This window comes from Fomitopsis serialis (assembly GCF_022376445.1).
Source record: "Fomitopsis serialis strain Sig1Antser10 chromosome Unknown B0H18scaffold_16, whole genome shotgun sequence".
NCBI lineage: Eukaryota > Fungi > Basidiomycota > Agaricomycetes > Polyporales > Fomitopsidaceae > Fomitopsis > Fomitopsis serialis.
The window spans coordinates 30,996-44,631 of NW_025954976.1; the positions used below are offsets into that span (position 1 = coordinate 30,996).

Below are 13,636 nucleotides of genomic sequence, written 5' to 3' on the forward strand. Positions count from 1 at the left end.
TTTGTCCGGCTACTGTCGCCGCTGTGCAGCCACCCGCCGCCGACTCAGGTTTACTCAATGACAACCATGGTTGCCGTCCCCCTCATCCAGCCCCGCTACTCTTCTTACTGCACGCCCTGTGCGACGCCATAGTTGCAAACGGCTCTGGAAACTCTAAAGCTAGACTGGTTGCTGCTGACCGTTGATCGCGCTCGACGCCTGACAACGTCCGGGCGGTACTCCAAGCCTTCCCTAGTCTACCACCCTTCAATTCGTCTCAGAGCATCATGAAGAAGAAGGTAAAGCAGCAGACCTGGTCTGGGTAACATATCTGAAGGGGGGTCATGTTAGGTGTTGCTCATGGGCGCGTCGGGGAGCGGGAAGACGTCGATGCGGTCTTTGATCTTGTAGGTCTAATACACGATCTACTCCTGCGAACGCTCGCTCACAGCTCGGTCCTCTCAGCTCGAACAACCCTGCGTCCCTCACCGCGCGTCTCGGCGCGACGATCGACGTCGAGCAGAACCACGTCCGCTTCCTCGGCGACCTCATCCTCAACCTCTGGGACTGCGGCGGCCAGGATGCATTCATGGACACCTACCTTGCGCTGCAGGCGTCCACCATCTTCCAGCACGTCGGCGTCATGATCTACGTCTTCGAGGTCGAGTCGCGCAACATGCCTAAGGACCTCCAGTACTACCGCGACTGCCTCGCCGCGCTCCAGAAATACAGCCCCGACGCCGCCGTCTTCCTCCTCGTGCACAAGATGGATCTTGCCCGCGGCTCGCGCGCGCAGACTCTCGAGAGGAAGACCCTTGAGCTTCAGCAGGCAAGTGGGGACGTCTCTATGACCGTGTTCGGGACGAGCATATACGACGAGAGCCTGTACAAGGTACGCCACTTCCTCAGCTTCTACTCATACTCTCCTCACGTGAAGCTCTAGGCGTGGTCCCGGATAGTCCATACCCTGATTCCAAACGCTGCCGTCCTCTCCAAGCACCTCACCACCCTCGCGCACGCCTGCAGCGCAACCGAAGTAATCCTCTTCGAGCGCACCACCTTCCTCGTTATTGCGACCTCCTCTCCTCCTCCCTCCGCGCCGCCCGTTAGCTCCCCCGTGCTCTCCTCCCCGTCCTCCTCGCATGCCACAACGAACGGCCTCCTCACGCCGACCTCGCAGGGCTCTCTCCCCGCGCGCGAGCCCGAGCTCGAGGCGGGCGCGGACGCACACCGGCTCTCGCCGACGCGCTACGAGCGGACGTCCGAGCTGATCAAGGCGTTCAAGCACGCGTGTTCGCGCGTGCGCGAGGAGTTCCACTCGCTCGAGATGGAGCTGGACGAGTTCACGGCGGTGCTCGACGAGCTCACGAAGAACACGTACGTGCTTATCGTGGTGCATGACCCGACAATAGGTGCGTCTCTTGGTGAATGCAAGACGGAGTGCAGTGCTCATGGTTGCTTGCAGAGACTGCGGCGCTGAGGATGAACATCCGGCTTGCCCGGAAGAAGTTCGAGGAGCTGCAGGGCGATAGCCTGGTATCATAGACGGACTGTATGCTTTCGGACACGCGCCTCTGCTCGGAAGACCTGCTATAAGATCATACCATACACGTCGCTATGCTAATACATTCCTCCATCATGTTTGACACAGACCTACCGACTTATCGAGAAGCTCAAGGGTCGACCCAGTATGGAGGTGCCTCTACAACCTCGCCGAAGCCTCCTGTATCCAAGCCTCCTCGTCCCAGACCTTGACGGTCATGTCCGGGCCGCCCGACGCGACGAGGCTGCGAGACCTCGCAGACCTCGGGTTCAACGCCAAACACGACACGAAGTGCGGGTGCGCCTCGACCGTCCGCACGCAGCGCCCCGTCCTCAGCTCCCACACGCGGATGGTATAGTCGTCCGACGCAGAGAGCAAATATTTACCACTGGGGTGGAAGACGAGCGCCTGCACCCAGTAGCAATGGCCCACCTGCGAATGGATGCGAGGTAACGATCGGTATGTCAGTGGCGAGAGATCGGACTACTCACTAGGGTCCCTATGGCCTGCCCGCTCTGGTAGTCCCAGATTTTGATGCACTTGTCTCGCGATGCGGTGGCCATGTACCTTCCCGGTCGCTCCGGGCCACCAGCCTCCTAGACGTACAGTGTAGCGGTGACATTGAAACGGATGAACCGGACGTACTGAGATATGGCCCGCGAGTTCGCGTATGGCAGGGTAGGCTGCCACAGGTGCGAAGGCAGCCGCCTCGACGACGAGGTCGTGCCCTACAAACTCCACCAACGTCTGTCCGGTACGCGCGTCGCTCAAGCGAGCAACCTGGACAAAGTCTACTCAGCCTCTGCTCGCCATGACCAGACGTGCGATTCGCACCTGGTCGGATGAACTCAAGATGGCCTGGCCGTCATAGGACGGGCGGACACATCTGATCCACCCCGCATTGGCTATCACGGTGCGAAGCTCAGCCCTAGGAGGTACGATACAGTGAGCAAAGCGAGTATTCTGGCTCGACTCGAGGACAGCACATACGCCGACGCCACATCCCATATCCTGACGGTCCCATCGCGGCTACCGCTGACGATCTGCTGATCGCCGGGCATGAAGCGGACTGAGGACACGGTATGTTCGTGTCCCACAAATGTGTTCGTGTCCGCCCACCCGTTTCCGACGTCCCATATCCTGATCGTGCGGTCCGAGGAGCAACTCACTGGCATAAAGCGTTCAGCGTTCAGCCCGTTACACGAGTTCGCGGTTGGAGTTTGACAGACAGACCCGACGCTCACCAAGTAGAGTACCCTTGCTGTTGAAATCAAGGTCATTGACGGACCCTATGTGCCCCAGGACAGTCCGTTGCAGTGCGCCGATGTCGTACTGCCATATCTTGATGGTGCGATCGTCACTGGCGGACGCCAACAAGTCGAGGGTAGGATGGAAGGCGACAGCTATCACCATACCCTGGTGTCCATCTAGGATGACATCTGCCGGGTCTACCGAGTATGAATTCGTTGCTGAATCTGCCTGGTTCATGATGGGAGAGGACAAGTGGGTCGACGCCTCGAGGCAGTGATGCTAATCGCAAAAAGGTCCGAACCGGGGACCCACATACGCACACATACCTGTTTAGACAATCCAGTGACCGTCGTCTGAGTTGTCCACTGCTCCTGACATGGTACCGACGTGTCTGGCTGAGGTAAATTTGTACCCGTACGTGAGCCAGTCGATACAATGAAGCGGTCGGAATGGCTGAACACCAGAGAGAAATGCCGCACTATGTACTTCAACCATCGTCGACAAACACCACCGTAAGGAAGGCAGCTTGGGTGGAGACTGAAGCGAAGGCCTCAGCGGGTGGACGATCCCACGACGTGCGGGCAGACATACCAATGGGTCGAGCACATCATGTCGATGCTCCAAGATGTTTCGTGCGGTATGCAGGGACTCAGAGAATGTCGGTCATATGATCCAGCCGATCGTTATATGGCCTCTAACGACCGCACTAGCTTCATACGAATCCAGTTTTGTTTGGGTACCTTCGCCTTCGATTTTCCCTCGGACATACCCAATACATCGCGTCGATAGTCCGCCAGGATGACTTCGCGTGAGCCTGTGAGCCATACGACCTTCGGACTGTGTTCCGGACCATTGGGGCGCACGTACATCTCTGCATCACTGTTGTCCCTCAGAACAGACAGGACTCTTGGTGGGACGCGTGCCATGTCGAAGTGGAGACGGAACCTGTGATCGTACAGCAGAATCGGGTCCTCGCGCCTTGGTCGCCATTGAGAGAGCAGTGGAGCTATCTTGACCAATAGTGGCTTGGGTTTCTTGTCCAGTTCAGATCTGTTCTTCTCGTGCGGTGGAGTTCTCTGCAAACGCCATGCAGGACGCATATTTTCCGGTTGCTGATCCACCTGCCGGAAGATGCCATCCTGAGCTACGAAGCCAGGTCTGAATAAGACGGACGCCCCGGGTACAAACGGCGATCGAGGTCGCACTTCCGGCCCATTTTGTGTTACGCTGTTCATGATAACTTGATATGCAGAGCTGGATCCGCTCGCTCGCGCGCGACGTGAACCCCATGGATGGCATGAAACATAGCGCAGGACGCGTGCCATGAGACCCTCGAGCGTATCACTTGGGATGTTCTGCAGCCATGCCGAGGGTAGTGTCACTGTAGACGGTAAAGTCGGCAGCAGGCAGCGTGCCAAGATGTTGTCGACTGCAAAGAAGGTCGGGGTATTAGCCTTGAAGCAACACGGGGAAACCGGGTTTTTACCGACCTTGTCCGTTGACCATGTCAACATGCTGTCCTGACAATCGTACAATCTCACGGAGATCATCTCGATTCTGAGGGCTGTCAGAACTCCCCTTCAGCAGCTTAGGAATATTCATTTCGACGTCCGACAGCGTTGAATGCTACAGAAGGAATGTTACTTTGCGTCGAGACGAATTGAGAAGCAGCTCACCAGTCCGTCTGAGGAGTCCAGCGCATGCCGAATCGCATTCCGCACAGTGAGAGACGGTTCGAAATTCGTTTTGTCGATTGTATATCTCAAAGCGTTCTGGTCACATGTGGAAAGGATCCTGGCCTGTTCGTAAGCTTGGACCATGTTCGTTCGCACGAGCCTGCAGGATCTTACCTTCGGTACAGTCAGGAACGGTCGTACCATCCACCGGGACATGCCTTGATTGCCAAAGGAAGCGAGCGGATCCTCGCTTGCGTCGTCGCCCATTCCCCACCGCCGCACGGGCATCATACCACCGAGGCCCATGAAGCGGCTTTGGCGAGCGGCACGCATGATCACGGTTTCGACTTGGTCGTCGGCATGATGACCAAGTGCAAGTACCGTCGTGCCTTCTCTGGTCATTAGGTCGAAGAAAGCCCGCATGCGCGCACTCCGCGCGAGCGATTCAGTGGATGCCGCGTGAGGGAAGTTCGGATACGGAGGTTTTGACCATGGAACTGTGAAGACGAGATGCTCGACATCCAGGGCTCGCGCGTTTTTGGAAGCCAAATCTGCCATGTCATTCGACGCCGCCTGCAGTTGGTGGTTGATATGAATCGACAGCAGTCGTCGGGGCAAACCAGATGGTCCATTCTTGACTAGTGAAGACAGACTATGGAGCAGACACGTAGAGTCCGGACCGCCAGAGTTTGCTACCGCTACATGCGTTCAGTATATGAGATACAACATAGAGATGACGTGCATTCATACCGATCGTGTGTGGCCATCCTCCAGGAGGTATACATCGTTGGAATAACTGAAAGAATTCACCCTTGGATATGGGGGCCAGAGAGGGCATGGTGCCCAGACCGTTCCTCTCCCAACAACGACGAGGATGTAATTGTACGCACGATCTAAGTTATATGTATGGCGTTCTGGCTGAACTGAGCAAGTGTCCGAATACGAGTCGAATCGGCGACCGGGTCCAGGGCACTGGGTCTAGTACATGACTTACCGCATTTGGTATGCAGGAGTTCTTGAACGAACAAGAAAAAAACACGACTTTGTAGCGACCGCTACTTATACAGTAAATGAGCAGTCACAAGTCCGTCCAAGAGATGTTTATCCGCGTCTTTTATTGCGCAGAGTAACGAGGCGCGTACATTGATGTCACTAAATGTGCAACAAGAGGTCGTCGACTTCCTACTCGCGTAAATGCCAAGACTACGGATACAGTGAACAACGAGCACTGCACTATAATAAATAGAGCGAACGTCCAATTCGGAGAGGCGGAAGGATCGACAATATTCGGGGTATCGCAGTACGATGATAATACAGTACAGAACAGTATGGTACGTGCGTGGTGACCAACATGTGTCGTCTACTTTTGGCGCAGCGGACCAATCTTGCCGCCTTCACTGTGAGACCCAGACTGCGAGAAACCGTCAGTCAAACACCGTAACATGTAACAATATGAGGCTCACAAGAGATAGCGATGACAAGGTACAAGGTCATGAGCCTAGAGGGAGACGGGTGAGATATAGCCGGCAGTTGCATGGGACGAGTGAGACTCACATCATGCCTTCCATGTAGTTTGATTTACCGTCTTGAATGAGGAACTGCACCAGAAGCACAGACACGAAGAGCACAATCGTCTGAGGACGCCACGCTCATGAGACATGCGTTACCTCGCACATGATGCACTACATACCTCAAAATTGGAGAAAAAGAGCGTTAGGTTGTGGCCAGTCCTGCGATCGAACGTCTCAGCCATTGTCCTTCTGCGTTGAATCCATGCACTCACATCCAGCCTACGATCACAAGAAGCGGAACCACAAAGGCCGAGATTTGCTAGATTGAATAGCGATCAGTCTGTGCGGTTGTGATGGACATAATAGACGCTGTAGACACGCACGATCGAGCTGCCCACACAGATCCCAATCGTCAGAGCCATCTTGTTCTTACGAGCCATCCAGATCGAGGTGACATGTTCGGCTGCGTTGGCTACGATGGGAAGCAGTATCACACCGATGAATGGCTTCGAGATGCCATAGCGGGTGGCGACCTCCTCGATCGAAGCAACCACTGGGACACAGAATCAACAAAGGAACCGGCGTGCGATCGAGAAGCACTCACGGTAATCGGCGCAGAATGATGTAATGACGGTGACAAGCAGAAGACTGCGAAAACGGAGTTAGTTGGACTCTGAGCCGCAGCGCTTCACAAGCACGGAAGCGAAGTACGCACGCGGACCCAGCAGCAGGGACGTTCATCAACTGTGCTTCCACCTCGCCCTCGTCCTCCGTAAATAGGTACGCATGTGTCTTGAGCTGTGAGCGGGAGTAGGTGAGGACACGCTCAACAACTAGGACGCAGAAACGCACCTGGAAGAAGAGGTAGCCGACATATACGACCAACAGAAGCAACGCCGTCCCGCGCGAGATGAGAAGCAGGCCACGCTCAGACGCCGTGTCGAGATCTGTGCCGTCGACAACAGCGTTGGCGATCGAATTTACCAGGGTCGTCGAGTTCCCAGCGTGCGATTGTGCGCTGTGGTATGCGGCGGGGATGACGAGGGCTGTCGACAGACGGTCAATGTCAAAACCCTCGGGGGATAGAACGCCATACTGATGCATGCCAAAGTCATGAGCGAGCTCGAGCTGTAAAGGTGCGTGGTCAATTCTAGAGCGGAGTCCATTGAAGGAGAGGCATACGCTTGAGCGGCCGTTTGATGAAAGCTACTTTCTGAGTATTTCAGGCCACCTGGTACGAGAATTCAGAACCGTTGAGATGCCTTCGCAGGTGCAATGACCTACCTGCGAAGAAAGAGCATCCCAATACCAGGAGGAGGTTCGACAGGATCGAACCCAGCATCTTCGGGAACATTAGGGGCAATGAAACTAGAGACTATATGCTCCTATTCACCGAAGTCTGTACAATTCGCAGTTCATCTACGGTGAGTAAGCCCACGTCAGGAAGAGGTTCGCTTGGGACAATGGCTGAATCTCACTTTGCAGAAGGGCAGCAACGCCGACAATAATCTCAACGGCGTTCCCGAAAGAGGCATTCAACAGACCGGACAGTGTCTGACCCAACTTTAGTGACATTTGATCCGTCGCGGTCCCCAGGAGCTGCAAATATGGCTTCAGCATGAGCTAGGCGGACACCATTGCCACTCCTCGCTCACCGCTGCCAGAGGCATGATTGCTATGAAACTGAACGCGAAGCGTAACGCGGCGTCCCAGTGCAAGTGCTCCGCGAGGAAGCTCAGGGGAATGAACACGAGGAGAACATTAAGCCAAGAGCCAAAGAAGAAGAATCGGTACGAAGCAAGCCAGCTGGGCTGGCCCTCTGCTTTGAGGAACTCTGTGGCACGATGGGTGAACGACGGCGACTGGGCGTTACCGTTGCCATTTTGCGTGGGGAGCAGGGGCGTCGTTTCTGAGCCGGTGGACATGGTTCGGAACGTTGAAGGGCTGTGTAAAGACAGGCAGGTGGCTGCAGGTGGCTTTATACGAGTGACCGTACACACGATCGGGCCACTGCGGGCAGTGGCACCGGCAGGCGGGACAAGTGCATCATAGCCCGCTTACATAATGTGCTTCTGGGGTGCCAAGACTTTTATGCCAAGGAGCTCGGATGTCGACTCCCGACGGCGCAAACCACCAGCCGCGAAAACGCCGCCGGTTCCGGTCAGGAACAAGGATCCAACACCGAAGGAGCAAAATCAAAGAACGGCCAGAAGGTAAATATCCTCTACCACCGACGGGGATCGAACCCGCAACCCCCACCTGCTTTTTCACGGTCACGTGGGCCGAATTAGGAAGGTGATGCGCTACCATTGCGCCACGATGGCCTTAGACATCATGGCCATTAAGTATATATATATACTGCGTGTCGATGATCCGCCTTGTCGTAAGGTGATGTGCTACCATTGCGCCACGGTAGCCGTAAGAGCTAACTTGGGGCCAATTAAAATTGGAGAGACGGTGATCCACCTTGGCGAAGACAACGTCCTGGCCAAGTCTCTTGATAGGCTCACGGATCCATACCCAGCAAAGACCCAGGAAGGCCGCAGGAAGGGACACAAGATCTACATGTACAGCATTACGCAGTACACACAGCACGGATACAATATTTGCGGCCTTCTGACTCCCTACGTAGCTAGCCAAGACACCATTAGCCCAACTTCCAGCTATTATGCAAACCTATTGTATCATCTGCCCCGTTCATTGGCCCGCTGCACCCGAGGGCGAGCTCACTGCGCTCCTGAACCATATCCGCACCGCCCGCGTGGCCATTCGCCTCGGCGCTCAGGGTCTTGCTCTTTGCGTTGTCAGATCGGATCTTCTCCAACATGGACAGATACTCCTCGTCGACACCGCCAGTCACGTACTCGCCAGTGAACACGGAGCAGTCAAACTGCGGAATTGACGGGTTGAACTGCCGCACGGCCTCGATAAGGTCGGGCAGTGTCTGGAAGATGACAAGGTCCGCGCCGATCGTCTCCGCAATGGCGTCCAGCGACCGATTGTGGGCGACGAGTTCGACGCGGGACGGCATGTCGATGCCGTAGACGTTCGAGTAGCGGATAGGTGGGGCACAAGACGCGACGATGACCTTCTTCGCGCCGACGTCCTTGGCCATCTGGATGATCTCCTTCGAGGTTGTACCCCGCACGATCGAGTCGTCGACGATCAGTACATTCTTGTTCGCAAACTCGAGCGCCATCGCGTTCAGCTTCCGCCGCACGTTTTTCTTCCTATTGGACCCAGGTCAGATATGCGACATAGCTACATCGACGCAGACCTACCTCATCTGCTGTCCGGGCATAATAAACGTGCGCCCAACATATCGGTTTTTAATGAAACCTTCTCGGTAGGGCAGATTAAGTTTCTGCGCCAAGTTCAACGCCGCCACTCTTGACGTGTCCGGAACCTGATAACACAGCCTTCAGCCGCTTTAACTCGCGGCAGCGCACCGCGGCACTTACGGGAATGACGACGTCGACCGACAGGCCCCTTTCGGTGAGCACGCGCTGCACCTCCGCGGCAAGCGCGTCGCCCATCGCCATCCGGCTCCGGTAGACACTTATCCCGTCTAACACCGAATCCGGGCGGGCGAAGTAGACGTACTCGAAGATGTCCGGTGCGAACGTCGCCGCCTTGCCGACAATCCTGCGGCTGACGCTGTTGCGTGTAATGATAACCGCTTCGCCTGTATACTGCCTCAGCGCCGCCCGGCCCATGTCCGAGGCGTGAGACGCTCACCTGGCCTGACATCCTCCCAATCGCCAAAACCACTCGCGTCCGCAACTACACTCTCGCTTGCAAACATGTAGTCCTTGCCCGTGGCGCTGCCAAACGCCTTGCGCGAGGCCATGCCTACAGGCCGAATGCCATTCGGGTCTCTGAAGGCGATGATGCCGAAACCCGCGAGCATCGCTACACAGGCATACGCGCCCTTACACTGCTCCATCAGGCTACCGATCGCGGTGAAGATATCCTCTTCATTGATACGGAACTTTCCTGTCTTCTGTAGGTTGTCGGCAAAGACGTTGAGGAGGAGCTCCGAGTCGGACGTGGTGTTGATGTGCCTGTGGGCGGTGGCGTCCATGAATTGGAGGAGAGACTGCGTGTTGATGAGGTTGCCGTTCTGGTCGAGGGTAAGCTGATGCGCAGCTAGCAGAAGAGTGGGCTTACATGGGCAAAAACGATGCCGTACGGCGAGTTCACATAGAACGGCTGCGCCTCTGCGTGGTGAGAGCTGCCTGCAGTCGGGTACCGCACTACACACGCAAATGACTCAGTCAGAGATCACTGCATCTGGAGAGCATCACCCACCGTGTCCAACGCCCATCCAGCCGTACAAGGTGGAAAGCGCGTGAGCATCGAAGACGTCTCTGACCATCCCGTTTGCTTTGCACTGGTAGAAACGTCCCTTGGGCCCGCAAGTGACGATGCCGCACGCATCTTGACCGCGATGCTGGAGGAGTGCCAGGCCCTCGCAGATCTCTGGTGCCGCCTCCTGGCTGGCGTCGTGGAGAATGAGTCCCATAATGCCACACACTGGGAAGATCGCTCGCATCCATGAGCATGCCGGGGGCGAGCACTTGCACTCACTTTCGGGCTCGGGTGAATGGCTGGCTGAGCAGCGAGGAAAGTCTAAAGGGCGGGGCGCGTCGCGCGGGCGTGCGAGGAGACAAACGTGCGTGAAGGCATCTCCCTCTCAGACAAGGACTCTGGCTGCTCGACTCTGCCGAATTTTTTGGCAGTCCTGGTGCACGGTCCGGCCACCGTCGGCAATGGGCGGCTCTCGTCTCCCGGACGCGTCGCGACGCGCACCCGGTGCCCGTGGTCTCCGCCCGTCTCCGCTTCGAATGTCCGGCCGCCGTGCCCTCCTGCGTGGGGGCAGAAAAATAGCAGTCGCGGCGGGTTGCAGCCCCTTTGCCAGATGCTGCGAGCAAACGGGCAACGGATAGAGCGTGCGCGCGCATGGTGTGCCAGCAAACCAAGGGGCGTGGGACGGCGCACGGAATGTTGAGGCGGTCGCTCTCGGAGGAAGCCGGTACGGGGGGTAGCGGAGCCTGAAATGAAGTTTATGTGGGCGTCGGCCTGCCTCGTCATTCCACCTCTTCATCGTCCACGTCGTCGACCATGCTCACCTCGCGCGGCGTACACCGTCTCTCCCGCAGGGCGCTGAACAGCGCAAAGAAGACCAACGCGTTCTTCTCCACCGCTGCAGTCCCTGCCATCGCGGCCCGCGTCGCCCACGCACCCTCGTCACAACGCGCGCAGGCTCGTGCTCCCCGCGCGCCAGCGCAGTCCAGTCAGTGCACATTTCTCGGCGTGTCGGGAGTCTGTTCACTCATTTCTTGAATGCTCTATCTTTTTTTTGTGGGTTTGCAGCTCGCTCATATGCCACGGAGGCAACGGGCGTCAGCGGTCATGTCAAGACCGTTATTGGCGCCGTCGTCGACGTGCAGTTCGAGACGGAGAACCTTCCCCCCATCTTGAACGCGCTTGAGGTTGTTGACTTCCACGGCGGTCGTCTCGTCCTCGAAGTCGCCGCGCACTTGGGTGAGAACTCGGTCCGTACCATTGCCATGGACGGTACCGAGGGTCTCGTCCGTGGCCAGAAAGTAGTCGACACGGGTGCGCCCATCAAGATCCCCGTCGGTACCGCGACGCTCGGCCGTATCATGAACGTCATCGGCGAGCCCATTGACGAGCGGGGTCCTATCAAGGGTGTCAAGTTGTCTCCCATTCACGCCGACCCTCCGCCGTTCGTGGATCAGTCTACGACTGCGGAAGTCCTGGAGACTGGTATCAAGGTCGTTGATCTGCTTGCGCCTTACGCTCGTGGTGGGAAGATCGGTCTTTTCGGTGGTGCTGGTGTCGGCAAGACCGTCCTGATTCAGGAGCTCATTAACAACGTCGCGAAAGCGCACGGTGGTTTCTCTATCTTCTGCGGTACGTCCGAGTTCTTCCGCACTATCCCCGATATTTTTTAATTTGATGTTTTAGGTGTCGGCGAGCGTACGCGTGAGGGTAACGACTTGTACCACGAGATGATTGAGACGGGTGTCATCAACCTTGACGGTGACTCCAAGGTCGCCCTGGTGTTCGGTCAGATGAACGAGCCGCCCGGTGCCCGTGCCCGTGTTGCGCTCACTGGTCTGACCATCGCGGAGTACTTCCGTGACGAGGAGGGCCAGGACGTGCTCCTGTTCATCGACAACATCTTCCGTTTCACCCAGGCCGGTTCGGAGGTGTCTGCTTTGCTCGGTCGTATCCCGTCTGCCGTCGGTTATCAGCCTACGCTCTCGACGGACATGGGTGGCATGTTAGTGCACCTCACAGTATTCATCCTTCTCAGTGTTGACGACCGTTGTCCACAGGCAGGAGCGTATTACCACCACCAAGAAGGGTTCCATCACGTCTGTGCAGGCCGTCTACGTGCCCGCCGATGATTTGACGGATCCTGCTCCGGCTACAACTTTCGCTCACTTGGATGCCACGACTGTGTTGTCGCGTCAGATCGCTGAGCTCGGTATCTACCCCGCCGTCGACCCCCTCGACTCAAAGTCCCGTATGCTCGACCCCCGTATCGTAAGTGCTCACCTGTGATGTCGTTGAATGATGTCTCACACGTGGGTGCTCTATAACAGGTCGGCCAGGAGCACTACGATGTCGCGACTGCCGTGCAGAAGATCCTTCAGGATTACAAGTCGCTCCAGGATATCATTGCTATCCTGGGTATGGACGAGTTGTCCGAGGAGGACAAGCTGACCGTACGTTTTCTGCCGTGCTGCCTCAGTACACGTACCTAAGGAGCGTTCTACAGGTCGAGCGTGCTCGTAAGATCCAGCGTTTCATGTCGCAGCCCTTCCAGGTCGCGCAGGTCTTCACCGGTTTCGAGGGCAAGCTCGTGTCGCTCAAGGACACCGTCCGGTCGTTCAAGGAGATCCTCTCCGGCAATCACGACTCGCTCCCGGAGTCTGCGTTCTACATGGTTGGCACGATCGAGGACGTGAAGACCAAGGCCGAGCAGCTCGCGAAGGAGATGGGCGAGTCATAATCGGTCGTGGCAGTCGACGGCGTGACGTGAGCTGTGCTATGGATGTGGCTCGGTGGACTGGAGTTGCATTTTAGTTTAGAGCTGCAGTGCCAATAAAAAGTATATCATCTTCTGCAATGTTGAGCTAACGTCATGCGCGAATATGAATACCGTCGTATGCTGCTGTGTGATTTCGGTATGGTAAGTCTCGCCGCTGGGGCTGACTACCAGCACGGCTAGCGTTCCTCACCCTGATGTGGAGACACGACTGCCAGCGAGCCGCATTCCATGTAGGCTGCCCGAATAGCGCTGCGTTCAACACGTTCCATGACTCGCGCGATATCGAACGTGCCCGGCTCGTCAGGCCTTTCGGCGGAACCGGAGCTGTTCGCGGTTAACAGGTACGCGTTCACGAGCGTGCGCGCGTACGAGGGTGGTCGGAAAATGTGGCGCAATTCAGTACATCGGGCGTGGATGAGTTGGTCGTATACGGCGTCGCGTAGGGGTTGCCGATTGGCGTGACGGGCATTGTGTCAATAGGCCGTGTAGCGGGTATGCATGTATAGTTCAAAAAAGTTCCAATGATCAGATTCATAGTCGCTACGAAGCAGTGCTCCATACAGTGGTGTGTGGCTGGAGTCTTGAAAGC

At 56.7% G+C, this 13,636-nt stretch overlaps 6 protein-coding genes and 1 non-coding gene across 7 annotated transcripts; 2 read left to right on the top strand and 5 right to left on the bottom strand.

Moving 5' to 3' along the window:
- Positions 1-29: 29 nt before the first annotated feature.
- Positions 30-1,553, top strand: B0H18DRAFT_992348 (Gtr1/RagA G protein conserved region-domain-containing protein). Its single transcript, XM_048045120.1, has 5 exons — positions 30-278; positions 331-386; positions 445-871; positions 923-1,391; positions 1,445-1,553. Exons 1-5 carry the CDS (start codon positions 267-269, stop codon positions 1,522-1,524), a joined length of 1,044 nt encoding a protein of 347 aa, XP_047896055.1. The 5' UTR covers positions 30-266; the 3' UTR covers positions 1,525-1,553.
- Positions 1,554-3,067, bottom strand: B0H18DRAFT_992353 (WD40-repeat-containing domain protein). The gene is made up of 6 exons (XM_048045121.1): positions 2,767-3,067; positions 2,513-2,690; positions 2,357-2,450; positions 2,168-2,302; positions 2,014-2,118; positions 1,554-1,954 (listed from the first exon to the last, which is right to left on the bottom strand). The coding sequence occupies exons 1-6, from the start codon at positions 3,008-3,010 to the stop codon at positions 1,682-1,684; spliced, it is 1,029 nt and encodes a 342-aa protein (XP_047896056.1). The 5' UTR covers positions 3,011-3,067; the 3' UTR covers positions 1,554-1,681.
- A 389-nt stretch (positions 3,068-3,456) lies between these two features.
- Positions 3,457-5,287, bottom strand: B0H18DRAFT_1116721 (uncharacterized protein; the record flags this gene model as incomplete). Its single annotated transcript, XM_048033477.1, has 5 exons — positions 3,457-4,202; positions 4,264-4,399; positions 4,450-4,545; positions 4,624-5,141; positions 5,200-5,287. The coding sequence occupies 5 exons, from the start codon at positions 5,285-5,287 to the stop codon at positions 3,457-3,459; spliced, it is 1,584 nt and encodes a 527-aa protein (XP_047896057.1).
- A 224-nt stretch (positions 5,288-5,511) lies between these two features.
- Positions 5,512-8,008, bottom strand: B0H18DRAFT_992364 (calcium/proton exchanger). The gene is given in 16 exon segments (XM_048045122.1): positions 5,512-5,860; positions 5,913-5,947; positions 6,004-6,083; positions 6,140-6,179; positions 6,233-6,279; positions 6,344-6,513; positions 6,565-6,608; positions 6,676-6,758; positions 6,813-7,006; positions 7,057-7,088; positions 7,143-7,191; positions 7,245-7,302; positions 7,354-7,379; positions 7,439-7,556; positions 7,575-7,577; positions 7,616-8,008. 16 exon segments carry the CDS (start codon positions 7,883-7,885, stop codon positions 5,844-5,846), a joined length of 1,266 nt encoding a protein of 421 aa, XP_047896058.1. The 5' UTR covers positions 7,886-8,008; the 3' UTR covers positions 5,512-5,843.
- A 177-nt stretch (positions 8,009-8,185) lies between these two features.
- Positions 8,186-8,284, bottom strand: B0H18DRAFT_t64. Its single transcript has one exon. It is a non-coding gene; the product is annotated as a tRNA-Arg (tRNA).
- A 64-nt stretch (positions 8,285-8,348) lies between these two features.
- B0H18DRAFT_992366 (Amidophosphoribosyltransferase) lies at positions 8,349-10,718 on the bottom strand. Its single transcript, XM_048045123.1, has 7 exons — positions 10,551-10,718; positions 10,272-10,496; positions 10,131-10,216; positions 9,699-10,083; positions 9,422-9,645; positions 9,242-9,366; positions 8,349-9,190 (listed from the first exon to the last, which is right to left on the bottom strand). Coding segments are annotated over exons 1-7 (1,629 nt in total). The 5' UTR covers positions 10,552-10,718; the 3' UTR covers positions 8,349-8,607.
- A 290-nt stretch (positions 10,719-11,008) lies between these two features.
- B0H18DRAFT_992367 (ATP synthase F1 beta subunit) lies at positions 11,009-13,171 on the top strand. The gene is made up of 6 exons (XM_048045124.1): positions 11,009-11,256; positions 11,337-11,900; positions 11,955-12,273; positions 12,329-12,539; positions 12,599-12,721; positions 12,775-13,171. Exons 1-6 carry the CDS (start codon positions 11,085-11,087, stop codon positions 13,006-13,008), a joined length of 1,623 nt encoding a protein of 540 aa, XP_047896060.1. The 5' UTR covers positions 11,009-11,084; the 3' UTR covers positions 13,009-13,171.
- Positions 13,172-13,636: the final 465 nt, after the last annotated feature.